Genomic DNA, 27791 nt, shown 5'->3' with positions numbered 1-27791 from the left:
AGAGCCCGAGTGCCCCGGAGGGACTTTCCCTGCCGGATACACGATGGACGGGTGGCAGAAATGGAGGCTCGTGTGCCTGGCGGGACTGTCGATCGAGGACGCTGAAGATATTTACCTATTCGGAACCATGATAACGGGGTTCTTGCTGATCGGAGCTGGCATGGCCCTGACTTATCGGAGAAATAAGAGAGCGGAACCGGCTGTTCAAACCCCCCCAAAGCTGCCCGCTGGAATTGAAGCGACGGGACGAGTCGCGACCTCTCACAACGAACGCAGCATGGTTAACACCTTGGAGACGCTTATGGCTGATGTGAAGGCTCAAAACAACACCATTGAGCGTATGGTGGGATACATCAGAGAGGGCCCTGCTCAAAATGAGAACCTTGAGCGAAAGCTGGATCACATCACAGAACGGATCACAGCAGTTGTGAGGTCTCAGAATCAAAAGAATGATAACACCACGGATCAGAAGTTTGATACCATCATGGGGAGGCTCGCGGCTCTCCAACGGGAGATAGAGAGACCAGTATCAGAGTGTTAAAGATCAGCTTTGAAAATTCTCAATAAATCAACAAATTCGGGATCAAATGCAGACACCACCACGGCGCCAGCTGCACAGGCCCAAGGCTGAAGCCGGACAAACACTCCCTGATAACGACTGTGATTTGACTATTCTCCCCATCCCATGCAAGGCCACCTGGATTGGCTGGAGGACTGTTTACTTAGCCTGATAGGGCGAAGGACACTGTCTCAGCTGAACTATGGACACGCATACACACACACTTACACTGATAAGCACTCACTCATCTCCCCTTCCCTTTCCAACGCCTTCGATGCTTGTTACCTCCTGGGAACACGAGGCGGGTCTGGGCCCGCGCTGGCGAGTCGGCGCAGTGGCAGGATGTCTGCTGTGTTGCCTGGGATTACTCCATCCCCCTACTCCCACCTGTGGCTTGTTATGTCTTCATAATGTTGTGCTGTGAACATTCATGTGCTTTTTTTGTGCAGAGGAGTTTTTTTTGTTTCCTGTTCTCGTGCTGTCCTACCATGGAAGCACAGCATGAGTAGGGGTCTCTTTTTTTCCTCTTGTACCTTCCCATTGTGTGTACATTTCAGTGTTTTTTTCCACAACTGCCGATCTCCGACTTGTAACCCCCATGTAATGTCTGTGTTATGTGTGTAAGGTCGGGGGGGGGTGTCTCATTTCACTGCGGGGAAACCTGTATGTGACAAATAAAATCTGAATCTATTTTTGGTAGAGCATGCTAGCGGGCCGTCGTTATTACCGTGTTATTTGGAAAATACGGCACACTTAAAATCAATCCTTTGATTTTTCTGAAAATCGACAGTGCCCCTTATAATCCCGTGTGCCTTATGTATGAATTCTGGTTGTGTTTACTGACCTCGAAACGATTTTATGTCGTACACGGCGCTCGAAAATCTGTCAAATGTTTCAGTCCGACTTTGCTAAGCTACGAAGCTGCACCGCTTGATGGATTGTCGGAACATTACGGCTATCGTAGGCAGGCGCCTCGCGGAGTGATACGTACTGTGCTTCAACATAATATTACCGTATTGTGTGCATATAACCTCTTTTTAGGTTTTGTGGATATTATACATGGTTATGCTGAGGATATGTCGGCCAATTTCCACTGGAAATGCCTTTTGGTTAAACTGTCAGCAAGTTATAAGTTATTATAAGTATATAATATAAGTTATTTTTATATAACTTTAATGCACTTAAAAAGCTGCTTGTGTCAGTGCAAAATACATTGATGTTTTTTTTATGCACTAATAAAGTTGTGGAGTTGTAAAGTATTTTGTCTAGTGTCAATTATATCGTCAGCTATATCGTTATCGCAAATTTTCAAATGTATATCGTGATAAATATTTTTGGTCATATCGCCCTGCTCTAGTTGGAACACACTGTGGTGTCGTGAGCATCAGCTGAGCAGTATTGGACTGTAGAAAGTAGTGTGTTGGTCCAAAGATGTCGAAAAAAGGCAATTAACAATAGAAGAGAGACAGACCATCATAACACTTATTAAATTCCATTCTTTTGAATTCTTTTGGCGACAGAGAAAGACTGGACTCAGAGTGGTCAAGCTCCAAAAATAATCTTTATTTTTACATTTCCGGAAAATGGAGAACTGCAGACGAATACCCCAGTTCTGAAAGCCTTGCCAGGCAAAATACTAGGGGCACAGCGATACACAAAATTTTTTCGATACAAAAAAATGTTCATGCCTTTTTAATTTGTTATTTATTAAAATTATAAATATATATTTTAACTCAAAAGTACAGTTTTAAATTTAATGTTGCTGAAACAACAAAATGATAAAATAAATCTATCTGATGGAGAAATCACTCATCTTTGGAAAAGAGAGTTTATTACAGAGAAATGGCTCTTTCCAAAATAAAAGCTATACTATACGCTTCTTCTGGGCTATATTCTCAGCAGCATATTAAACATATCAGGTCCCCATAAGGAGAATCATGTGCTAACGGCTGTCTAAATGACTCGGGTAAAGTTTGTAGCATGCGTGCTTGTTGTTTTTGTCTGCTTCCACTTGTCTTTGCACTAGGATGATGTTGGCGTAAATGTGCAGTCATATTTGTTGTGTTCCCACTAGTGCTGTCAGCCTTAATCTCGTTAAAATGACATTAACGCCATAACGCGGCAAATGTCCGTTAACGAGTTACCGCGGATCGCCCCGTGCGTGGGGCTGGACAGTGTCAACACCATTGAGCATTGCGTGGCACATCCGACATACTGTTTTACGTTTGTCCATGACGCGCTTACCATCAGGGTCATGCTTCACATGAAAACCAAGATAGTTCCAAACGCCAGATCTGAATGAGGGTGGGGGAGGTTCATTTTCGGGTAGCGTTGAGGCGGCTGCCATGTTGCAACGAGCTTAGCTTCTGTCTCACTAGCTTGCACTGCGCTCAGTAGATCTGCACTCGACAGTGCAGCCTAGGTGGAGTAGTCGAACGTAGCTCCACTGAGCGCTCAACACAGACAGCATCGTCAGAAGAAACGTTGATAAAAAGAATAAAAATGTTTGTATTGTTCCACACATATGCGTACTGAACCGAAAGCACTGTATCGAACGGTTCAATATCGATACGAGTATCGTTGCACCCCTACAAAATACATATATATGGTTCTGCTATACGTCACACACACAGTTTACTTAGTTCTGCTTTTTCTGTCTGGTTTCCTGTGTTTTATTAATATGCCTCTGCACTAAACTTCCCCTTTCTTTACTTCCCCTTACTGAAGCCTCTGTTGCTAGGCAACCTGTCACCCTCTGACCTAGTTGTTTCTTATGCCTCTATTACAAAGTACAAAACACAATATAATCAGATAATAAGCACTAAGAATATATATTTATCTTGTAACACACTTTGTAAGAGAAATTTTAAAGAAAGTCAATGTGTCAGTGAGTAAAGTTTCCTTCAACATCAAAAGACACCAAAGTGCTTTATAGGCACATTTATTTACAATCAGGTCTCCTATGAAGTGGTGACAAATTAAAGGGAAAAACAGTCAACAGTTGTGGGTAGTAGTCTAACATTTCAGTTCAAATTCGTCCAATATGCTCAGCTGAAATTACATCTGTGATTCCAATAGCCATAGCACTTGACCCATATTTTTTCTACACTCCATAAACCACGTGAGGTGCATCATCACCTGGAAAGACACCACTGTCACCTGGAGAATAATGTTTTCGCATAGGATAAAGATTATCACTACAAAATAAAAAGGTCAGTACAAAACAATAGTAATGTTCTAATGTGTCAAATGACAAGTGGACCGAAACCATTTCAGCAAAGTGATACCATGCTGTAAAAGAGCTACCATCCATCTATCTAATGGGCAAATACTCTTGACGCTTTAATACATACACCTTGCAGATATTGAGATTCATCAGACCAGGCAATGTTTTCCAAACTTTTATTGTCCGCTTTTTTAAATCCTGCAAATTGTAGCCACGGTTTCTCGTTTCTGGTTGATAGGAGTGGTACATGTTGTGGTCTTTTGCAGCTGTAGCCCATCTGCTTCAAGGTTGGATGTGTAGTGCATCCAGATATGCTCTTCTCCATACCTTTATTGTAAGTGTTTGATTTTCTGTTGCTTTCCAATCGAATTAAAACTGGCCATTGTTCTCCGACGTCACAGGCATTTTTGTCTGGAAAAGTGCCCCCTCCCGACTCTGATTCTCAGTTTGAACTTCAGCAGTGCCCTAGTCCAGAAAGCATTTTCAACAAACAAGTGTTAAAAGAATGTAAAGAAAGCAGTGGCTAACATTTGTGTTAGCAAGCAGTTGAACAGCAGTACCTAGTAAAATGACTGGTGTCTATTCTATTTAAACTACTCACAAACCTTTGACACATTTAATTTAGACAGAAGATGTACAAAAAAAAAAAGAAAAAAAGAAAACATGGAATAAGCTCATTGGTCCTCTGTGCAGACGAGCTGAAGAACAGAGTGAACTTCCTAATGAGCAATTGAATGGGCAGGTTTTGCAGCCTCAGCGATTACAAAAAAAAAAAAACTACCAGTAGCTTTGCACTTGTCTTTGTAACATTTTTTACATTTTATTTACCTTTGGGTCCATTAAAAAACAAAAATAAAAAAATATTTTATTTCTGAAAATTCTGCTTAAACAGGTAGATAGTTGGTTATCATTAGCTGGAATGCCATTCACTTAACAGTAAGAAAAAGGTTAACAGTGTTCCTGGATAACAAAAGGACAAAATGAAACGAGCCATTCCTGCATACTACACTGGCTTGTTTACACCACTAATGTTAGGATTCTCTTTATGCATTTTCATATGTTGAATCAGGTGTGTTTTCCTTTGGAAACTTTTATTACAACTTGAACATGTGAAGCATTTGTCCTTGGAGTTCTGTGCCTTCGGAGATGCACTTTCTTTACGTTTCTTGGAGTCGCTTAAAAGTCGTTCTGTAGAACTGGTTCTCATACCTGAGTTTGCTTTGTGAAGAACAAGTTGTGAACCCTGGATAGAAATCTGTGCTGTTTGTGTACCTGTGTGATTTTTCAGTTGCTGCCTACAGTTAGATTTCTTCTCAGTATGCATTTTTGAAGAGCTTGCAACAAAAGCATGTTTAAATGTAACACTAGCTGAACCTTTCTTAGATTTATCGCTATCCATCAAATCATTATCACTATCCTCAGTCTCAGTTTCAGATGAATCAGAAGTCTTCTCATCACTAACTGGAGTTGGATCTAACGTCTGGACAGGTTGTGAGTTAGCAACTCTATTGCCTATCACTACTTTAAAATAGGACTGCTTTGTATTTATTCTTTTCCAGTCATCATCGCTGTCTTCAGTCTCACTGTCTGAAGAGTCGGAAGTCTTGTCACTAGCTGCTTCGGTCAGTGGTTCTGCTCCTCCACAGTCGTCACCATCACTCTCTACTTGCATATGTTCAGTGGACTGGCAGTCTGAAGATTCTGCGTTGTTGTGAAGCTGAGCCGACGAAGCTTCCTCTTCATCAGCCTCCCTCTTTACAGCAATGAATGGCAACTCTGTGACCGAATTCTCTCCCAGTCCTATACGTGTCTCTCTCTGGCTTCTCCTGAGTTCCTCCCGTTCCACTTCAGTTTGTGAGCATTCAGGCTCCTCTTTCAGAGCAGGTCTCCACTCGCGCTCCTGAGACGGAACCTCTTCATTACACTTCTGCTGCGGCTGATGGTCTCCACGTAACACTGGACAGAAATTAAAAGTTTTAGTTTAGTAGATAATACATCACCAATTATAATAATAATATATCACCTCTATATTTGAATCTCATGATTTCATATGAACTGTAAATACAGCTTTGGTTCTGGTGCCATTAAACAGCTTCCACAACAGGTGTATCACTCAGAGGAGTGATACACCTGTTGTCAGGCCTGCAGGGTTTATCCCTGTGGTGTTCTCCTCTGTCTTGTGGTGGACATTTTTTTTCTTTTTTTTACTGGCACAAATAATTTGTGGGGCATCTTATTGTGACACCTGATTGTTTTCTAATTTTAGTTATAGTAGTATTTTTAAATGGTTGTACAAATAAAAAACCCAAAAACAACAGTTTTTCACTTTTTTATACAGGGCTATGTTTAGATTTTTTGTAATAAGCACCTTCATTTAGAAACTGCATTTCGTATTTACTTGTGTCATCATTGTCTAACATTTACACTTTTAGATGATCTGAAACATGTAAGTGTAACAAATTTCTTTATTCGATGTATTGATCTCGTATTTTAACCAATCACTTTAGTAACAGTAGTATCACATTGTCACTAAGGTTAGCTTCCAGAGTGGGCCTTTTGCTCTATCACACCTACACACAGACATACTGGGGGCCATTGTAAGTTCATGGGAGACGTTAAACAGACTCCTGCTTATCAGGGATGTAAATCTATAGGTGACAGCTAAGCAAGAAAAAGGTTTTAATTCTCTCTGTGAGGGGAAAGGTTTTAAGGATGGGGATGAAGGTATAGCTGCTTTGTAGTGCAGATCAGACAAATGAGCTAATTACTCTTCTCCTGCTGTTACATTTTATTAACAAATTAAACTTACATTTCACAAGGTATGGAGAGTTGACCTCCGGCTCCTCTCGGCTCTCAGTCTTTAAAGGGATATAGCCAAAAGAGAACGTCTCCACTCCTTGAAGTTGCTCTCCTTCATGGCTACTCCACATTTCTTCCTGTTCCTCTTTGATGTAGCGAGCACCTATGTGCTCATGGTTCAAGCTCACTCCCAAAGTTTGTTGTTTCGGTGCTGTGTCTATTTCCAACGCCTGCTGGGATTCTGCAAGAAACACAGATACAAACAAATATTTGGACAGCAGTTTTCTGCATCTGACCTTCCTATAAAATGCATGCTCTCATGTTATGGTTAGATTTCGCTCCCAAGCAGTCAGACTTTCTTGTAATTTTTGTTAAAGCGCTCTTGTGAGGATGTCTTTATTCTGATACAACTTACACAGTCTCAGCGACGTCTGATACTTGATTTTCTTTTACCCGTTAAGACTCAACTATAGCAACTGAATTACAATCAAGCAACGGGAGGAAACCGAGGACACGCTGCACAGACCTGTGTGTGGTGAGGGAGCTCCCGGGGTTTTTACGGATTCCAGCAGCCTGCGCTGTCGCTCTGTTTCCTCCACCAAGCGAGCCACATTGTCTCGGTACTCTGCAAAGGTTTTCTCAAACAGTCCCACTATCTCTTCAGCCACTGCAGTCAGCCGCTGATTCACCAGCAGCTTTATTACTTCCACTTCGGACATTTCCGTGCTATAGGCGACGGTGTCGTTTGAGACAAAGTTAAAATAAAAAACGAGCTAAAAGTGTTTCTTCTGGAGAGAAAGACTCACTGAGAAGGACTGAACACACAAAGATACACTGATGGTGACTTTATGCTGTATGATAAATCAACTTCCGAGTAAAAAGAGCGGGGCAACAACGTTTAGTAGGTGCCGGGCGCCATATTACTCCAGCAGCTCTCTCTTCTTCTGTTGGATTCCCGGTAGTCTAACGTATCCAAAGCCTAGAGCTGCCCCCATCAGGCCATTCGTAGAATTACAAGATGATCAAATCCTGACATACTATGCAAAAAACCTAAATATTGATTTTATGGGTCCACAATGATCCAAATTGAGAACTGATCTAAAGGAGTAGTCTGTAATGTCCACTATCTGATGATTAATGCAGGTAGTTTCTGTCTTTCACATGTCCATTTTCTTTCAGGATGCTTTCTCATCAATGCCAACCCATGATTCAAAGCACAGTGGTAGTGTTAGCCCACTCAGTATCATCCTGTCCCTCCTGCTCATTGTTACATGGAGCAGATGGTGTTTCTGTATCTTGATAGTCTTTTGCAATGAAAAGTTATCACACCCTTTTCATTTTCCCATTGCTTCTGCTGCAGAGCTGTTACGCTTTCTACACTCTGAAGTCCCTGTGTCTAATCTGAGGTCAATACCAATCCCTTCCATGCCAGTTCTACTGATTCTCTGGCTTTTTCAAGCCTGTACGATAGAACCAGGAGCTTCACCTTTACATCTGATCAAGCAACAGGTAGTTTTTCTTTAAGTCTCATCAAAACTGAGCTGAAATCATCACTCTTCTTAACCTGACCTCCTGCACCCACTTTAGCTAAGTACTATTAACAGAAACTACTTCAGCTGAGCTTTGTGATGTCGAGGTCTGGGATGTCAGGCAAAGTCTGATTTGCCACTTCATCATGGGCCACTTTGTATAAATCTGTAGGTGAGATACCCAGCTCCTTCTTAACTTTTCCTCCACCATGGACACAGAATTAGAATTTGCTCTTGTGTTTTCTAATATACTCAGATCATTTTCTGGTGTGGAAAGAATCCATGTCAAAATCACTGTCCACTGAATTTGAAGGGCTACAACCAACTTTAGCATTTTCTAATAATACTATGTTGTTGGATGTTGTGGTTGATGTCTCCTACGTTTGATTGTGTATCGCATTGCTGTTTTTCCCTTATTGCTTATTCCTAGTGGTGTTTATCCAATTTCTACCAATAAAGGTGGAGGTGTATGCAGGGCCCCAAAGCATAAAACTGGGGCTTCAGCCTCAATTACATTCAGTCTTTTTAAATTAGTTTGAGCTGCTGTTCCAAAACATAAACAGCTGTAGTTAAGTCTTGATCCAATTTCTGATTGCTGCTATTTGCTTTTCCCAAGTGAACCTTCTATCAAAATATACATCCCAAAATAAACTTTGATTCACCCTCTTTCTCAAGGTTTACATATACATATTTCTTTCTATTCAGATATAAGCCATGATATGTCTGTGAAGGTTCTCAGTCATCCAGGTCATCATAGTCGGGCTTGGAAAGAAAAGCGTCTGGACTTCTTTAAGTTTCCTTGAAGATGTTTCACCTCTCATCCGAGAAGCTTCTTCAGTTCTAAGAGCAACTGGTGGGGAGTTCCAGATTTTAACCCTAATGGGAGTGTCCCCAAGAGTGTTATGGACTCAGGATGTGAGTGGGCGTTAAGATGTCTGGGAAGGGATCTCAAAACTGGATTATAGATCGCAGACAGTTAGTGTCATAAGCCACCGCCTCTGTGGTCGTTCACAGTGGACATAGATGGCTTCTTTCACTCCTCTTTCAAACCAAAGTGTGAAGTGTGAACACTGACATCCTCAAAAGAGTGACCATTGTCCTTTAGATGCAGTTGACCAGCCGAATCTTGGCTCTGCATAAATGCGTGGCATATTTATGTCTCTATTCCACAGCATGTCTTTGTCCTGTCTTCGTTCCCTCACCCCAACTAGTCATGGGAGATGGACACCCCTCCCTGAACCATGTTCTGCCAGAGGTTTCTTCCTGTTAAAAGCTTTTTTCCTTCCTGCTGTCACCAAAGCATCTGCTCATTGGGGTTTTCTGTGTTTCTTTTTTACTGGGGGTTATTTACAGTACAATATAAAGCACCCTGAGGCAACTGCTGTTTATTTTTGGTGCTATATTAATAAAATTGACTAGAATTTAACTGACAGTTGAATAGAACATCTCAATGTCCGCCTGGATGAACTGGAGCAGGTGGCTGCAGTGAGGGAAGTCTGGGCTTCTCTGCTTACCCTACCCTGTGTGACCCAAGCCCACATAACTGCCAAAAAATGGGTGAATGGATGGACCTTACCTGAAATTAAAAATCATCTAGGCTCAGTTCATTAATCATGAGATGAAATATCCTCATGAACTGCAGTTCAAGAGGATAGTTTTCTTAGCGATGCATGAGGCAGTAAGGACTATATGTGATGTATTTGGCTCCGTACCTAATTCGCTTTCATCACCTAAGATGCACAGCTTGGGTGATGTTGGAAAAAATAGAGATTTACAACTAGTGGAGGCTGTTGCCTGTCTGAGATGTGTTTGCAGTAATGCAGTTTCCTGAAGACTCTTTATGGGATTTTGACAGATCTGCGTTCTTTGTTATATACTTGTATTCTGAGGGGATAGTTTATGTTATTCATATCTCGGAAATATATATAACCACATGTTATATGTATTCTCTCCATAACTGTTATGGATATGTGCAGATCCATAAACCTGTACGGATTCTGTTTATCACGTATATATAAACTACACATATAAAAGCTAGTAGTCAGCTTTGTACGCATTTATATGACACATGCCCTACTTCAATATCAGCTGCAAGTATGATGGAGAATAAAGAGCTACTTGCGCATTGATCTTTTTAAGCCATATGAAAACATGAACCACAGAAGCACTCTCACCCAGCATCCCCAGTCTCAACTACAAGCCCTCCTTTCTTATTTTTTAAATCACCAAAGCATTAAGCTTCATAAAGGTCTGGTCTGTGTTTGATAAACAAGTGCAAGTGTAGTTAAATTAACACATGGAAGTAGGTAGGCAAATTCTACACACTGATCTAAAATACTTTTTCTTATAAATATACATGCACAGTTTTCCACCTTGGTGCTACAGGCCAAAGACTGTGTGACTCGTGACTCCAAAGACTCGGTGGATTAGCTGATGACTAATTTAGCCGTAGGTGTCGCTCTGTGATGGGCTGCTGGGCTGTCCAGAGTGCACCCCGCCTTTCCGCTACATCCTTCATGTGCTGTCTGTTATTTCATACAATAAATATTAGATAAAATGTTGCACAGCAGAAATAACTCCATGGTAACTGTTCGGCATCTATTCTTTGAACAAACACAAACGACTGTAATTATTGGGCGTAAAAATGATGAAGTATGCAGAGGTGGTAGAGAGGGGGTGGTGGAGGCTAGGTAGAGCAGGAGAGAGAGGGTAGCTGTGGAGTATGTGACGTCTCACGCAGGCTGCCGATCGTTTGTGATGCTGTGGATTTGACGGGCTTTCATTCAAGCATTCGTTGAGATCCTAATTATAATCTGTATGTGGTCTCTCCTCTAATCCGTGATGTTTTGATCCCTGCTGTGGATCACAGACAGGAGCAGCTTGGTTTCCTGCCCGGCGTCTACATCGTGGTGTCAGCCCTCCGCCCTCCTGCAGCCGAGAGGCAGCTGAGCGCTCCATCAGGCCGCGGGGAAACCACTCTGACTCCGGTACTCAGGGATGAGGCGGGCCCGTGGATGTGGTGGGTATGGCGGCATGTCGACAAGGGTTAATATTCCGCTGTGCTGTAACAAAAAAGACAGTGTTAGCCAGCCTCTTTATTAAGAGGCGCGTAATGACAGACTGGGGTAGCTCGTAAAATGATGTGTAAACACATAATATCACTGATCTGTTGTTTCTAGCTTGAGATATGCAGCACTATTATCGAGCCTTCGGATATTTATGAAGCAATATATGTTGAATGTTCAGTGTGAAAGATATGTCACTGTATATAATAGGCCTTTAAAAGAAACTATGAATCTATTCCAACAGTAATAAGTGCTCCAGAACTATTAATGCTTTCTAATGAGTGCACGAAACAAAAGATGTCCAGCATGCAAATAAGGCCATGCAAAATTAAAGGGGATGCACAGTGGTTTATGCTCTTAAATGGACTCACTCAAGTTTAACTGACTTTTTGTTATGATGATTGAGCACTCCATTTATTTCTTTTTACTGTAGTTCCAATATATTAAAACAACAAAAACAAAACAAACAAACAAACAAACTTTTGGCTGGATCATACCTTTGCTTTCTATATTGCAATAATATGAAAGATATTGACCATTTTTGACCGGAGAAATTTCTGTCAGAATTGCAAAGAAAGTTAGAAAGCTACCAGTAAGGGCAAGAGTCTGATCTTTGAGAAAGAAAGAAAACTTGAGCAGCTTGTCCATGTGTATTAACAGCAATGTAAGTTGGCTATATTTGATCACTTGTTTTTGTTTTTTACTTTTATTTGTTATTGTGTCTGAGAAAAAAATGATATCTGCCATCAAACAACTGCTATTTTTATTTTCTTTACATACCTAAATATATATTTTTCACGGTCTCAATATGACGTCACTTTGTTGGAATCCAATTTATGAAATTCAGAAACATCTGACCTCAACTCAAAGTCGTCACTAATTGGCTACTTTAGCAAGCATTAAGACAACAAATTTGAGACTTTAACAAATTTGAGACTTTACCAACCGTAAGTCTTAAGAGCTCTTTGTCTCTTGTCTTCTGTCTGTTGTGTTTCCTTCTGTGGCAGACAGTGCTGTGGGATCCTGATAAACCAGTCCAATCATCATGCAGTGTTCTTGGAAGTCCATGGTGTTGTTAGCATTGGCCTCCATAGCCATCCAGTACACAGCCATCCGCACCTTCTCCAGCAACCCCTTAAGCTTTCTGTGCTCTGTGGGCCTGGCACCTTCAGGTTTGACTGTCAACTGCAGCCCCAAAGAGTTGATGCAGGTGGGCCAGGAGACACCCGTGGACTTGGATCATAGCTGTGATAGAAGCCCCTCCCATGCTAATTCCTCCCCTTCTCTCTCCAATCCTTCCTATAATGTCACCAAGAGAACCCACATCCTCATTCTGGCCACCACACGGAGCGGGTCCTCATTTGTGGGTCAGCTGTTTAACCAGCATCCAGAGGTTAGAAATTATATAGTTTCCGTGACCTGTCGGATTATGATGAAAAATCATGAAGTCATGCCTTTTCTGATGCTTTTGAGTCAGTGGTTTCTAAATGCACAAAGAGTCTTTAATTTAACAATCTAGACAAAATGTATTTGATTTCATTCACATAATTTTTTGTCTACATATTTAATAGATCTTACATTTACAATAACTTCAAGTTTACAAACAGAACAATTAAATAAAAATAAACTTAGAAATCTAAACACAAAAACTAATTTTTAACAGATTTAAAATGATTTCTAAATGAGTTTTTAAAGGTTACATGATCAGCACTTTTCAAAATAAATTCTATGTAATTAAAACATTTATTACAGTAAAGCGTTTCTTCATTACATATTGCAGCAGATAATGTGAAAGGAGAGTCAAAATGTCAAGCATGGTCAGAATTTGAACAAGCATACCAAACTTTGTTAAAGCAGTTTTGTAAATAGACCACAGCAATGAAATACAATTTACTCAAAAGTAATTAAAAACTTTCAAGACTGAGGATGTTAGTTAAAAGTGGCGGTAACGTATGGTTAAATTAAGGAGCATCGTTAATCAAGAAATGCAGAAAAAGTATGCTTGTGTTATAATGTTTGGAAAAATCAAGCATATGTTAGTAAGACACAGGTAGAAATACAGACTGTAAGGTTCATGTACCAGGATGTCAGGTATTAAACCCATCAAGAGACTGATAATCTACAAAGTGCCTGATCAGTATTTATGCAGCTTTAGACTTCAGAGGATTCTCGGCAAATACACATACTAATTAGCTTAGCAACCAGAACATGTCTGAAATATTACAAAAACCACTGACTTTATGACGTTTCTGTATTTTGTTTTTAAAGAACCACTAAAATCTAAAAGAAAATTCTGGTGTGTAGTGTTTTTGTGTTTGGAGTGTGCTTTAATGGCGATATGCTGTTTTTCATAACAGGTCTTCTACCTGTTTGAGCCTCTGTACCATGTCCAGTTGGCACTGCTTCCTCGGTTGGCACAGAGCCGAAACCTGGCTGAGAGGAGGGTCATGCTGGGAGCAGCTCGAGACCTGTTAAGGTCTCTGTACCATTGTAACCTCCACAGCCTGGAAAGTTACATACAACCCCGTCCTGCTAGGCACTCCACTGACAAGCTGTTTAGACGAGGAGCTAGTAAGAGACATGAGTCTGCTACTTTTGCATCTGTTTTTGCAATCCAGTTCCTGTCTGTCACAGTTTTTGTATGGTACGTGTCCTGTCTTAGGCCGTTCTCTGTGCTCCCCACCTGTATGCGAGGCTCCACTGGGCTCGAAGGAGCAGGTCCTGGTGCTAGCTGATGAGGGGGAATGTGTGAGAAAGTGTGGGCCACTAAATGTGTCGGTGGCTGCTGAAGTCTGCAGAGCAAAGCGCCACGCAGCCATCAAGACTGTTCGGATTCCCCAAATCAGTGACCTCAGGGCGCTCATTGAGGATCCAAGACTCAACCTGAAGGTAGAGAAATCATTTAATTGAAAGCATTCTATGAAATTCATAATGAATTTTAGTAATGCAGTTTGTATTCTTTCAGATCAGACGCTTAAGGACTTGAGTAAGATTAAATGATGATTATGACAAGCCACTTAATTTAGACTTGATGACAGAACACAGACTCGACCTCTTGACATAAAATAAATTCATAAATTGAAAAATATCAGTATTGTGAATATAGTTTTGCCATTATGAATAATTAAAACACAGTTTGCCTTGTCATATCCAGCATATGGCCATTTTTCTGCCTGTAGCTAAGAAAAGACATGCTAATGATTTTTTATATGCTAGTTCCTGTCTTTAATTGTTACGGGTCAGATTTAGTAAAGGTCTGCATCAGTGAAGAGAAATGTCTTTTGGCTTTAAAACATTATGTAAAAACGGCCACTGCTGGGATTGATGAAAAGCACTGACAGGTTTGCAACTGGAAGGCATTGACAAATATTTCTGTGGTTAGCCTTAGGGTATATACTAAAACTTGGGGAGGAGAGTATTTGTTTGAGTCACACGAACACGGTGGTTTAGCAGAGGGCAATTTACTGCAAACTGAACCATATTTAATACAGGAAGAAAGCGTGTCTTACTTTGCACCTGATTTGGCAAGTCGTGTGATACCTAACAGCATTCATTTATGTGGAACCACAGGAATAAATGTTATAAGAACACATGCATAAGTGGCAGAGGTTGATTCCTCAAAGCTGTGATTGTGGTACATATTTCTGGTTTTCATTGCAATTTTATTGTAACAGAGAATTGAGGTTGAGATGGTTTGGATATGTGCACAAAAGGCAAAATATTGTAAATGGGAAGTTGCTGTGCAAGAAGAAGAGAGGAAGACCCTCAGACAAGATCTGTGGATGTAGTGAAGGAGGACATGCAGAGGCTTGGTGTGATGCAGAAGATTGTTAGAGAGACGAGACGGAGGCAGATGATCTGCTATGGCGACCCCTAAAGGGAATAGCTAAAAGAAAAAGTAGACCAAAACTTAACGTGAAGTGTTGGAAAACGTAAAAATTCTTGTTCAGCTGATTCTCAGTGAGACAAGAGCACAATGAATCTCTTGACCGTGTTTGTAGTGTTGGTTCTCTTTGCAGTGTTTTTATGCAGATATATGACAAATAATATGGCTTGTTGTGTGGTTAATTCAACAGTACTAACAGACTGTCCAAGACATCTGCGCTCCTGTTTTGGTGAGTGAAATAAGAGCGGGGTGGTTTGCATTTTTGTTAATGAAATCAAATCAATACTGTAGTAAAATTTCAAAGATTGAGTTTAGTGTAGTGTTAAAATGAAAGAGATTTTATATTAACATACGAGGGCAATCCCAAAAGTAAGGTCTCCTACTTTTTTAAGAAATACAAACAACCGTTTATTTTCTCTTTTACATAATTTTAAAGGTTGGAGAATTATTTAATTTTCTACATAATCGCCATTTTGGTCGATGTCTGTGAAGGTTCTCAGTCATCCGGGTCAACTAGTCTAAGGAGCTTGGAAAGAAAAGCATCTGGACTTCTTTAACTTTTCTTTTTGTAGATGCTGTGGCACTTTTAGAATGCCCATGTCATACCAGCTTCCCGCCATGTCTCTCAGGAAGCACTGAACCTCATCTTTCACCTCTTTGTCAGAGCAGAATCACCTTCCGACTGGCTGTAAACTCTTTACATCACTTGCAAATGTTTTTGACATCCATGCACGACTGTCCATACACTTCCATCAGCTGGCGATGAATTTCAACCAGTTTAAAGCCTTTTGCGTTCAGAAATCGAATAACTGCGCGAACTTCGCACTTGGCGGTAGCGTTCAACGGGAGCTCCATTTTCAAGGGCTGCCAAGCCATGATTGAGCATCCCAGTGAAGCGGCGCATGCTTGTTTGGGAGTGGAGGAAGCACCAATCACAACAGTGTGGCCCACAGCCGTACGAACAGTTTTTCTACGTCCCCACTGCTTTAGAGACCTTACTTTTGGGATTGCCCTCATATAAATCATGGAAAACACTGTAATATTCAAATAATGACAATCCAAGGTTCTCCACAACTACATTTTTACCAGTTAATGACAGACTTTACTAGTGATTGGATAACCAGACCCATTCAACAAAGACAGATGTGATCAGAAGCTGAATATTTATTTGTAACTGGTTATTGTATTGGCAGATTGTGAGATGGCACTTAACAGGTCTTCACTAACTGAGGACACGGTAGACTGAATGATGGACGGTTAGATGAACAGTCAATGCTACTCTAAATTGGAATTGATTAAACATGTGGTGTCAACAACTGCAGTCCCTCAGAATTACCCTAAACATGTGTAGAGACACATGGTCTTAATGTACCTCATTCAACCTCACAGGGCAGTAAAAACATTTTGCCAGTAGCCTTAGTTTGACCTTAATTTATGTGTGTTATGTTAAAACACGCTTTTTATTCAAGTTACCACTGTGGATGGTGGCCTCAGTTTGTTATTTTGTCGTTTTTGTGTCCAAATAAATCATGGATGTCAGAGCTACAACAAATTTACGACTTTCCAACTGTCATGACCTCATCTGTAGAATTAATGAACACTCCTGTCAGTGGTGCTCTTACCTTTGAATATAAAGAGAGAATGTCTGGCAGTTGCACACATTATTGTCACAGATATTTCTCTGTATTTAGTCCATCCACAAACAAGATAAACTTCTGCTACTGGTGGGGATAAATATCACCAATTTCTTGGGATAATGAGACATGCCCCCTGTAAGTCCACCGCTCATGAAAGGTCATCTGATTATGGGGGTTTCTCTGCATTATTATAGGGTCTTTACCCTTACAATGTTATTTTGTGTTTTATAAGTAATAAGTAAGTAATATCAAAATTGAACTTTTGAATAGAGCAGATTTCATGGTTCCATTAGTTACTACGAATCACCCAGGGCCTGGACCACCACCATGTTTAACTGTTGGTATGATGTTGTCTATATGTGTTGCTTTTATGTCATATGTAATGAGACTCAAACCTTTCAAAACATTCAGCTTTTGTCTCGTCAGTCCACAGAATATTTTCCCAGTAGTCTTGGGGATCATCAAGATGTTTTTGGCAAACGTGAGACTTTTTTTTTATGACAGTGGACAAACTAGCAAAACCAAATTGCACTATAGGGATACTTCAGATACCTAATTATTCTTACTTACTGGAGGTCTGTAAGTAGTTGTGAAGATGGTGGGGGAAAACTTCTCATTAATACATATGGATCTGGATGGTCCTATAAGTTAGAACTGAAAAGGAACAAAAGAAAAAACAAAAGAATAAAGAAATTTAGAGAATGTACAAAATGTCATGCCTAAAGGCTTTTAAAAGGAGTTTCAAAGAGAGAACATGGTCAATTAAATACAGAGGTCAATCAGAAATAAATTAAAATGGGCAACAAAATTAATTGCATATGTAGGCCTGTGAACTAAATTAAGGTTGAATCCTTGAACAGAGGCCACTGGACTTCTATAGCTTCCTTACAATATGAATTCTGATTCATATCGTAAGGTTACGAGCCTCGAATAATACAGAGAAAACCCCAACAATCAGATAACCCTTCTGAGCAAGTGCTTTGGCAACAGTGGGAAGGAAAAAATCCCCTTTGACAGGAAGAAACCTCCAGCAGAACCAGCGAGTTTTAAGCCTAATGTTAAAATTAGAGAGATTGTCTGTCTTCTGAATCTAAACTGTGAGCTTGTTCCACAGAAGAGTTGAATGGAAGCTGATGGGTCTGTGTTAGGTTTATATTGTGGGTTGTCATTTATGCTTAGAAATATATGATGATATATGCGTAAAGTTTTATAACCGATTGCATATTGATAGGACGTCTGATCCTTAGCAGTCTGCAAAGACTCCATGTGCCTCCCAGAGCACTCTGGCATACACACACAACTTAAGGTCATGAGAGAGGAGAGAGGTCGTACCTTCTCTTAATGATTTATGGTATAGGACAGTGGTCCCCAACCTTTTTTGTGCCACAGACCGGTTTATGCCCGACAATATTTTTACGGACTGGCCTTTAAGGTGTCGCGGATAAATACAACAAAATAAAGCTAGCACCGGTACCAAAAAAAAGAAGATTTATTCATAACACATGTGAAAAGACCCAGGAAAACAGAGTTAACGATAAAAAGGATAACAAAATGATGCTGAAAAACAATAAAAACCCTGAAAACTATACATTTCACACCTGAGCTTCAACTCTTGAGGCCCGGTACCAAACGACTCACGGACCGGTACCGGTCCGAGGCCCGGAGGTTGGGGACCGCTGGTATAGGAGGATACCTACTCTGTATCTGTTTAAGTATAAGAGCCCTTTGTTTAGGTGGAAAGCTGGACTCCTGGCACCAGCTTTGGGGAGTCTTCACAGGGTCACATCTTGACAACCCCCCCCCACCCTCCACACACACACACACACACATATACCTACACGACACACAGACAAGGTACTCTATGTAAGACGTATTATGTTAAGGAACTTATACATAGTCATGTAATCGCAATAAGGAGCAGTGTTACGAGGGAGCAGACGAGAGCGACTGGGGTTCGAACGTCAGGAACAGCGCTCGTCACAGTTCTCTCCCTCGTGCACGAGATCAAACAAAGAGCTCTGCTTGGTGTCCAATGCTTTTTGCTGTTGTAGTAGAATTGTCTCGTTCCAGAGGTCTGCCTCCCCTACTACTTTCAAATAAGCTAGGAACCACAAGTAAGCTAGGAGTCTGAGAGCAAAGCACTCTATATGGGTGATATGGTACTTTGACCTTTTTAAGATAAGACTCTCCCTTTACATGAACAAATTGAAGTCTATTAGATAGATCCACTACAGCGCAGTACCTGTAATACCGACAGAATGTTCGAATCTTTGTAATAAAATCTTATGGTCAACAGTACTGAACAGTGGCACAAGGTCTAGCAGGACAAGCATAGACATGAGTGCACTGACAGAGGCCATAAGAATATCATTTGTAACCTTCACAAAAGCTGTTTCGTGCTGTGATGAGCTCTGAAACTTGACTGAAACTCTTCAAATGAACTATTTATCTGCAGAGGATCAGATTTACAGCAACTCTTACAAGAATTTTTTGAGATAAAAGGAAGGTTGCAGATTGGCCTTATCAGGGTCCCTAAGTCCTGCCTGGCAGACGTTGTCAGGGTTTGTTTTTCTCTCTCTGCTTCAGTTTCTATCTCTCCTCTCTTCTATCTGTTATCACGTGTTGTTGTCTGTCCTATGGGGTGGTACTGATTTTGGGTTCCTACACTTGGCACTATATACCTAGGATAATCAACCACTTCTGGCTTAGGATCTTGTCAGCAGCCACTACAAAAGGTTGTGGTCGGCTGTTATTCATTGCTGTATTATTGAACTACCTTGTTAGTTAAGCCTTGGTCCTAGCTTCTATTTTATATGTGTGTTTTTGCCTCAAAGGATCTGACCTTGTCTCCTTCCTCTGCACAGACTTTCCCTGGATTTCCTTCCCTGGAGTGGTGAGCCTGCCTGTTTTGAGAGTGTTGTACTGGAGAGAGAATTCGATGTTTTGAATACCTGTTTCCCCTTGGACCCCTTTAGCTTCTTTCCCTTGTGCTGTTGTATATAGCACATTTTGGTAAAACACTGTAAATAAAGGGCACTAAACTTTAATTCGTCCAAATCCAGCATTTGAATCTACTCCAGCATTCATGACAGGCCTAAAATTAGCCAACACAGCTGGGTCAAGTGATGGCTTTTTAAGTACAGCATAAGTACTTACAGCATAAGGACTTGTGGTAGGTAGCCAATTGCGAGAGATTGGTCATATTTAAGATTGAAGCTTTAATTATTGGTAAGACTTGACTAAGACGGACTTGTAGGAATGGGGTCACATTGATGGTTTTGCGAAATTAATTACTGAAGTTAACTAAGAAAGACCAATTGTAGAAAAAAAGGCTAAATATATATAAATGGAATTGAAAGTAGCTGTACATGTTGTTACAGCTGTGAGATTAGGAGTAATTCTTTTTCTCTAATGGTTAAAATTTTATTTGTGAAGAAATTCATGTCATCGCTTGTTTTGGTTAAAGGAATGCTTGGCTCAAAGCAGTTCAGATTTTTTTCAGCATATCTACAGTGCTGAGGAGAAACCTAGGGTTGTTTTTTTCTCTGATTCTTCTTTAATCGGTGATGAATAGTAAGATGTTCTAACTTTATGGAGGGTTTTTTCTTTTTTGAGTGGAATAAAACGATTAAACTTGAACTGTTGGTGGTGTACTAGGGGCTTCTGTTTAGGACTACGCTTCCATTACACCATTACCCAGCAATCCTGTTTTCTTGGCTGCTTGGGACAATATGCTGGGCGAGTAATAATGGTGGCTATACTGCCCTTGACTGCACCAACTACAGGGGGCTGGCTAGCTACAGGATTTTTGGAGCAGGTCTCCAATTCAGTGATCCTGGCCTTCAGATTTGTTGAGAGGGTACATGTTTTACAAGAATCGTTATTACTAAAGAAGGAAAACGAGTAACTAAACCCATTACACACTGAACAGGAAGGTGCAAGAGAGGTGAATAGGCCATGCTGCAAGTCTGGTTGGAGCTAAGCTAGTGAATCACTAAAAACAGTGAATGAATCCTGTGAATATAATTAGCAGGGGATTCAACAGAATGTGCTTTGGATAAAGCATGTGAAGATTACACTATGAAATACGACATTTTTAAGCACCTTGAGGCAACGTTTGTTGTGAATTGGTATTATATAAATAAAATGAAACTCAGATAAAACAGTCTACACAGACGAGCAACAGAAAAACCCCACTGTGTGTTGGAACAGGAAGTGATACTGTAGAAAACCAACATCAAATGTGGCAGTTGTCCTGTTGGAAGTCATCTTGACAATTACTGACACACTTTTAATCATGTGTCTTGTCACATGAGCCAAGGTGTGAAACCTCTGTAAGATATTGCCCCAGCCCACCATCATGTAAGCTACGGAGTCCTCTAACTTCTGGCAAGGTGAGAATAGCGATTGAAGCGCCTGAGAAGGGATCTCATGAATGCATTATAGATGGCTGACCGCTGGTGTTGTAAACCACCATGTCTGGTCATTCACAGTAAATATAGATGGCCTGCTTTACACCTCTGACTGTCTTTGTGGTCCAAAATGTGAACACTGGCATTCTGGAAAGAGTTTCCTTCGTATTAAGTGCTGTTCTGCTGCTCAGTCTGGTCTTGTCGAGGTGGAACTCCTATGTTGTACGATGCATTTGTTGAGTAGCCCTATAGTTTCTCCTCTATAAAAGGTCCAAGCTCTCCTGACTCCAGACTAGCAAACTGCCAAAACGTCTTTTACAGAGGTGATCACCAATTTGCTCTTACTGTAAATCCCATGGCAGCTGTAAGGATGTACTTATTATTATTATCATTATTATTCATTTTATATTCATTTTATTATTGGGGGTTTTTTTTGGGGGGGGGGGGGCTTAATTTTTTTCTGCAATTAATAATACGTTATAATATGTATGGTATAATATGGTATATGGTATATACAGGGTGGGCCATTTATATGGATACACCGCAATAACATGGGAATGGTTGGTGATATTAAAGTCTTGTTTGTGACACATTAGTATATGTGAGGGGGCAAACTCCTCAAGATGGGTGGTGACCATGGTGACCATTTAGAAGTCGGCCATCTTGGATACAACTTTTGTTTTTTTCAATAGGAAGAGGGCCATGTGACACATCAAACTTATTGGTAATGTCACAATAAAAACAACGGTGTGCTTGGTTTCAACGTAACTTTATTCTTTCATGAGTTATTTACAAGTTTGTCTTTGTTCACAGCCATTGACATGTCGAAGAGGTTAACGCATGAGGAGCGGGTCAAAATTGTGTTGATATCTGGTGAACGCAGTAACCGGGTCATTGCAGCAGATTTCAATGCACTCACAAATGACAGCCTTACAAACTCCAGCTACTGTAGCATCTCAACAAGGATGACCCAGATTGGCGCACAGAATTTGCAGAATGGGCAAAACAAAAATTGGAACAGGACCCTTAGTTCATGCAGAAGATTTTGTTCTGTGATGAGGCAAACTTTTATGTGAATGGTGAAGTTAACAAACAAAACCACCGCTATTGGTCTGACACTAACCCACATTGGATGGATCCCTCCAAGACTGTTGGACCAACAAAAGTGATGGTTTGGTGTGGTATATGGGGTACAACGATAGTGGGTCCATTCTTCATCAATGGAAACCTCAAGGCCACTGGATATTTGAAATTGCTACATGATGATGTGTTTCCCTCTTTATGCACTGAAGCTGGCACGTTCCCTGAGTTTTTCCAGCAAGACCACACATTATGGGTGCCAGGTCCGAGCATTCCTAGATGAACAGTTTCCTGGAAAGTGGATTGGTCGTCGTGGGCCAGTTGAATGGCCCCCGAGGTCTCCCGATCTGACCACCTTAGACTTTTATCTTTGGGGTCATCTGAAGGCAATTGTCTATGGTGTGAAGATACGAGATGTGCAGCACCTGAAACTACGGATTCTGGATGCCTGTGCTGGCATTTCTCCTGCGGTGTTGCTATCAGTGTGTGAAGAGTGGGAGAAGAGGGTTGCATTGACAATCCAACACAATGGGCAGCACATTGAACACATTTTATAAGTGGTCAGAAACTTGTAAATAACTCATGAAAGAATAAAGTTACGTTGAAACCAAGCACACCATTGTTTTTCTTGTGATATAAGTTTGATGTGTCACATGGTCCTCTTCCTATTGAAAAAACAAAAGTTGTATCCAAGATGGCCGACTTCTAAATGGCCACCATGGTCACCACCCATCTTGAGGAGTTTGCCCCCTCACATATACTAATGTGCCACAAACAGGACTTTCATATCACCAACCATTCCCATTTTATTACGGTGTAGCCATATAAATGTTATATAGGTATATACATATTGGTATATACATATTATATATGGTATAATATGTATGTATTCACCTGAGGTTGTATTTAAAACATTGTAGAAACTAGTGAGGACTGGATGGTGGTTTGTTTGTTTTGTTTAACTGACAGTTTGACTTACAATTAAAAGGGGCTCTACTGTTTTGATTTGGTTTTTTTACCATGACTGCAGGGAGCTAGCTTGCTTATGATTAGCTTAAACCAGTCTGCGAATCCTGCTTTTAAGGTGTGATTTAAAAAGTGAGTGAGTTTATTTACATTCTGATAAGGAATCTGATAACGAATTAAAAGCAAGGCTGCTGTTTTCAACCTCTACAAAAATGCTAAAGTCACCCAATATAATTATATATCTGAATTGAACACTAAATCTAAAAGTCAAAGCTGAAGTTCATTTAAACTGATGCATTCCTCTTGCTTGTTTTTTTTTTTTTGACAAATCATTATGTTGATCAGTTATCAAATCATTTAATAAGAAACTCATAATAAGGAGACCACTATTTATTAATCTACATTTAATCTTTTCATTCTTTGTTACTGCAACAAAGAATGAAATGATTAAGTGCAAATAAATTTACACCTGTTTCCAGGTTCACGAGCTGCACTATCCAAAAAGGGATCAGTGCTGTCTTTCTTGTTATTATCTGTGCTTCCCACTTGATTTGCTGGGCACCACCTAGCTACCCAGTGGGTGAAGGATGACCATGGCATGATATGTATAGCCATTATGTGGTAGTTTAGGGGAATTTAGGAAAAATCTGTAAATATCACAAGTGGTATCTCAAGCCCAAAACTTGATGAACGGTTTACTGCACTGCTTTACATGCAATGTTAGTTCCTGTCCCACCACATGGCGTTAGCACTAACATATACTGCAAATATACTGGTTTTTGCCATTTATATGGTTTATTCCTACTGAATATGTTTATCCTTCTTAGGTTGTCCAGCTTGTTCGAGATCCACGTGGCATCCTGGCATCTCGTATTGAGACCTTTCGGGATACTTACCGGCTGTGGCGTCTGTGGAGGGCAACTGGACGTCGACCCCACAACCTGGACCTAGGACAAATCAACACAGTGTGTGAAGATTTCCTTCGCTCTGTGTCTGTAGGCCTGGCAAGACCCACCTGGCTCAAAGGGAGGTACATGTTGCTGAGGTGAGAAGAGGATAATCATTTACACCAGGGGTATCTAACTCCAGGCCTTGAGGGCCGGTGTCCTGCAAGTTTTAGATATGTCCTTTATTCAACACAGCTGATTTAAATGGCTAAAATGCCTCCTCAACATGTCTTGAAGTTTTTCAGAAGCCTGGTAATGAACTAATCCTTTGATTCAGGTGTGATGACCCAGGGTGATATCCTTCTTCTACCAAGAAGAGAAGAAAGGTGTTTATTTAAATTGGTTGGTTTCCTGGCACATACTAGGCTTTTAAGCATAGTTCACAAATTTTCAATAGGGTATTTGGCTTTGGGAAGCTACTCCAGAAGCTTAATGTTAGCCTGCTATATCCAGTCCAAAACCAGTCTTGAAGTGTTTGGGATCACTGTTGTGTTGAAATACCCTGTTGTTTCCAAGTTTCAGCCAAATTTCAGAATGTGTACATGGATAACAGTGACGATAACACCAAGATTTAACTTATGGATTTACCTTACTAGCTGATGTGCATGTGGATGAGCAGACTGCATTTGGTATTGGGTGCAATTACAAGAATTTCCATTTTGTCTTTTTAAGTTTTACTGAAATGAGGTAAACGGTGCTAGAGAGTTCTGTAGACCTAGACCGGGGGTGTCCAACCCCAGGCCTCGAGGGCCAGTGTCCTGCAGGTTTTAGAACTCACCCTGGGTCAACACACCTAAACCAAATTATTATTTCATTAACAGGCCTCTGGAGAACTTCAAGACATGTTAAAGAGGTAATTTAGCCATTTGAATCAGCTGTGTTGGATCAAGGACACATCTAAAACCTGCAGGACACCGGCCCTCGAGGTCTTTAGTTGCCCCACCCCTTCTCTAGGCTGACGAGGCAGGGAAGCCAAATCTAAGGACAAAGAGCAAGTGAGCAAGTCTTCAGTCAAATGAAGAGAAACTCTAGAGCACAATGAAACTTTGAAATACTGCACTGACAATGAAATAGAGAGGAACCCCCAACCCGACTTCACAATTCAGGGTGAAAAGAAAAAATAATTGTCAAATCAACATATGTGAATTCATTTATTCATTGATGAAAGCTCTTGAATAAGGGAGCAACCAAAAGTAACTTTTTAGTATACCACAAATGTTAACAGTTCAGGTCTTCAATTGAGGCCTCGGGGAAACTGCAATGACACTACTCATAACAGGTCAAAACTATATCTATATACTATCTTCTGTCCAGATTCAGGTCTTATTTGGTTATTGCCTTCTTTTTAGTCAGAATGTTGTTATATTTGTTTTTGACAAACAACTTCACATCGACATGCTAATGCTTAGTATTGTTGTTTACTGTGAGTGATACATTTTCTTTGTTCGTTATTTAAAAAAATTAAATACTCAATGGTACTTTCTTCCTTGATCAGGTATGAAGACTTGGCCAGGTTTCCTCTTCAAAAGACAAAGGAGCTCTATAGCTTCCTTGGTTTAGTTCTAGACCACAATGTGGTAGACTGGATCATCAACAACACTCGGGGCAGCAGTGGTCTGTCATCCTGGCAGAAATTCACCACAGTTCGGGATTCTGCAGCGAATGCTGAGAACTGGAGGGTTAAGCTGTCTTTTGATATGGTGGTTTACACGCAGACTGTCTGTCAACCACTTCTGGGGCTCCTTGGATACAAGACCATCTTCCATCCCAGGGAACTGAGAAATCTTTCACACTCTTTGGTGGAGGACCGGACGTTCCTCCCTTTTTTTTAAATGAATGACAAATATAGTTAACTGAGGTTTAGAAAACCAGCAAGACTTGACAGAACTGTTGTAAGGGAGAGACTGTGTGTCTGTCACAGCTGTGGTCACTCTTGTCTGTGATGGTGGAACAGTTATCCCTAGATCTATTCAAAACTAAAAGTTCAATAAAACAATCAGAAATGCTCTCCTTTACATTAGTGTTTTCTAGTGACCTGGAGAGACTGCCTAATTTATTGATTTATTAATCTGACTGATTTTCTTTATTATTTTTCATTTAACTGCTGAGCCATTACCTACCTCAGTTACAGCTACCGCATCAAAACCCCCAAAATACTGTTTGGAATATATTGGCTTCATTGTGGCAAAAATAATACAGCTAGATAATTTAATCGACAAATGTGTAGGCTGTTTGTACCTGGTTACTTATTGTGTTTAGCCCTTAATCATATTTTTTACAGTCACATGGTCATGATCACTGCAGTGTGATGGTGAACAGATGGGACTTCTCTATCATGTGGACATTTTCATTTGTTTTGTTTACCTGTTTAGAGCCTTGATTTATTTTGGCAGTGGTGGGACTTCTATTTTTGAGCCTTGGTCACATCAGCTGAAGGTTCTGGCATGCACACTAAATTTCTTTGTCAATTGCTATCTTTAGACAAAAATGTTAGAAAAGTTTTGAACAATGCCAAAGAAAAATAGCTCTAGAAATAATATGGAATTCCTGCCCAAGAGTTAGGATCTATTGGTCAAAACTGATTTTACTATTCTTTATATTTTCATCAGTGTTTACCTGTTTAGAGCTTTGCTCTGCAGCTACAAATGGCTGTTAGCTTTTAAGAAGGCCTTGGTTGCTAATGACCTGAAGTGTGCATTTGAGGGTTAAGGGGTCAGTCTCTTAAACCATTCTTCTTAATAATGTCCATGCTGTTATAAATGTATATTCTTAGTTTGATTGGTTTATACAGAGCAACATTTTTACCATGCACATTTTGAAGGACAGTGCTGCAACACACATCAACTTTTTTCCCCTTGTTATTAAAAATCTCAAAATATGATCGATTTGTGATCTTTAAATGTCAAAATATTCTCACTCATTAATAATGTCAGTCTTCTCACTAGATAAGTTGTCGTACAACAGTTTGTATATACAACAATAGCTTGAATGTGCCACATGTCACATTTCCCACATTCACTACACACTAGACACAGATTCTACATTTAATTTCCAATCAATTGTTACAATTACCTTGAATTAATGTAAGAAGTCATTGTTTGTGCAGCTACAAACTATTTTAATAGTTTTTAAGTTTTAAATTAAACATGTTTGGATTTTCTGGAATAAGAAGCCTCATTCTTGTTTCAATCACATGACAACCTCTTAAAAGTAATCCAGTACAAGTTCAGATGACTCTTGTAGCATATTTCTGATTTGTTTCCACAAGAATATTTTTCTGGATTTCAAATCTGCTTGTAATTTTACAGTAATAGTATATATTGCAAGAAGTGGATATGGCAGGTTAGGTACTACATTAAACCAAAGATGGCTAATGTCCTTATTTTTAGAGCATTAACTGTCTTCACATTCTTATAGATCCTTTAAATGAAAGTTTGCACTTCTGTACCCAAATCTGGAAATAAAACTTGCGTCAAATCAAAGCATGTAAATATGTTATCAGTTCTTCTAACCGATGGGTTCTCATTAGATATTGATTGTGCTTAAAATAAAATGCTAAAATTTCCAACAATTAATGTGAAAATTGATGTAAAAAACCAAAAAGTTTTGTTAGCCCTGCGTCAAGCTGGCAACCTGTCCAGGGTACCCCACCTCTCGCCCTATGGTAGCTGGGATGGGCTCTAGC

General features: G+C 40.2%; 2 protein-coding genes across 4 annotated transcripts; one reads left to right on the top strand and one right to left on the bottom strand.

Moving 5' to 3' along the window:
• Positions 1-3498: 3498 nt before the first annotated feature.
• LOC102796517 (uncharacterized) lies at positions 3499-7509 on the bottom strand. The gene is made up of 3 exons (XM_006782266.3): positions 7111-7509; positions 6595-6825; positions 3499-5741 (listed from the first exon to the last, which is right to left on the bottom strand). Exons 1-3 carry the CDS (start codon positions 7301-7303, stop codon positions 4789-4791), a joined length of 1377 nt encoding a protein of 458 aa, XP_006782329.2. The 5' UTR covers positions 7304-7509; the 3' UTR covers positions 3499-4788.
• A 3318-nt stretch (positions 7510-10827) lies between these two features.
• On the top strand, positions 10828-27558 carry LOC102796824 (carbohydrate sulfotransferase 1-like). 3 transcript variants are annotated; one of them, XM_006782268.3, is made up of 7 exons: positions 10828-11132; positions 12186-12388; positions 12494-12571; positions 13536-13749; positions 13841-14067; positions 23987-24204; positions 25602-27558. In XM_006782268.3, exons 2-7 carry the CDS (start codon positions 12224-12226, stop codon positions 25936-25938), a joined length of 1239 nt encoding a protein of 412 aa, XP_006782331.1. In that variant the 5' UTR covers positions 10828-11132; positions 12186-12223; the 3' UTR covers positions 25939-27558. The 3 variants fall into 3 exon arrangements, with proteins under 3 accessions (XP_006782331.1, XP_035769129.1, XP_006782330.1); XM_035913236.2 differs by having other exon boundaries at positions 12190-12571; XM_006782267.3 differs by having other exon boundaries at positions 12186-12571.
• Positions 27559-27791: the final 233 nt, after the last annotated feature.

Source organism: Neolamprologus brichardi, chromosome 7 (assembly GCF_056152115.1).
Source record: "Neolamprologus brichardi isolate AB-2024 chromosome 7, ASM5615211v1, whole genome shotgun sequence".
Taxonomy (NCBI): Eukaryota; Metazoa; Chordata; class Actinopteri; order Cichliformes; family Cichlidae; genus Neolamprologus; species Neolamprologus brichardi.
This window is presented reverse-complemented; position numbering and strand designations above follow the sequence as displayed.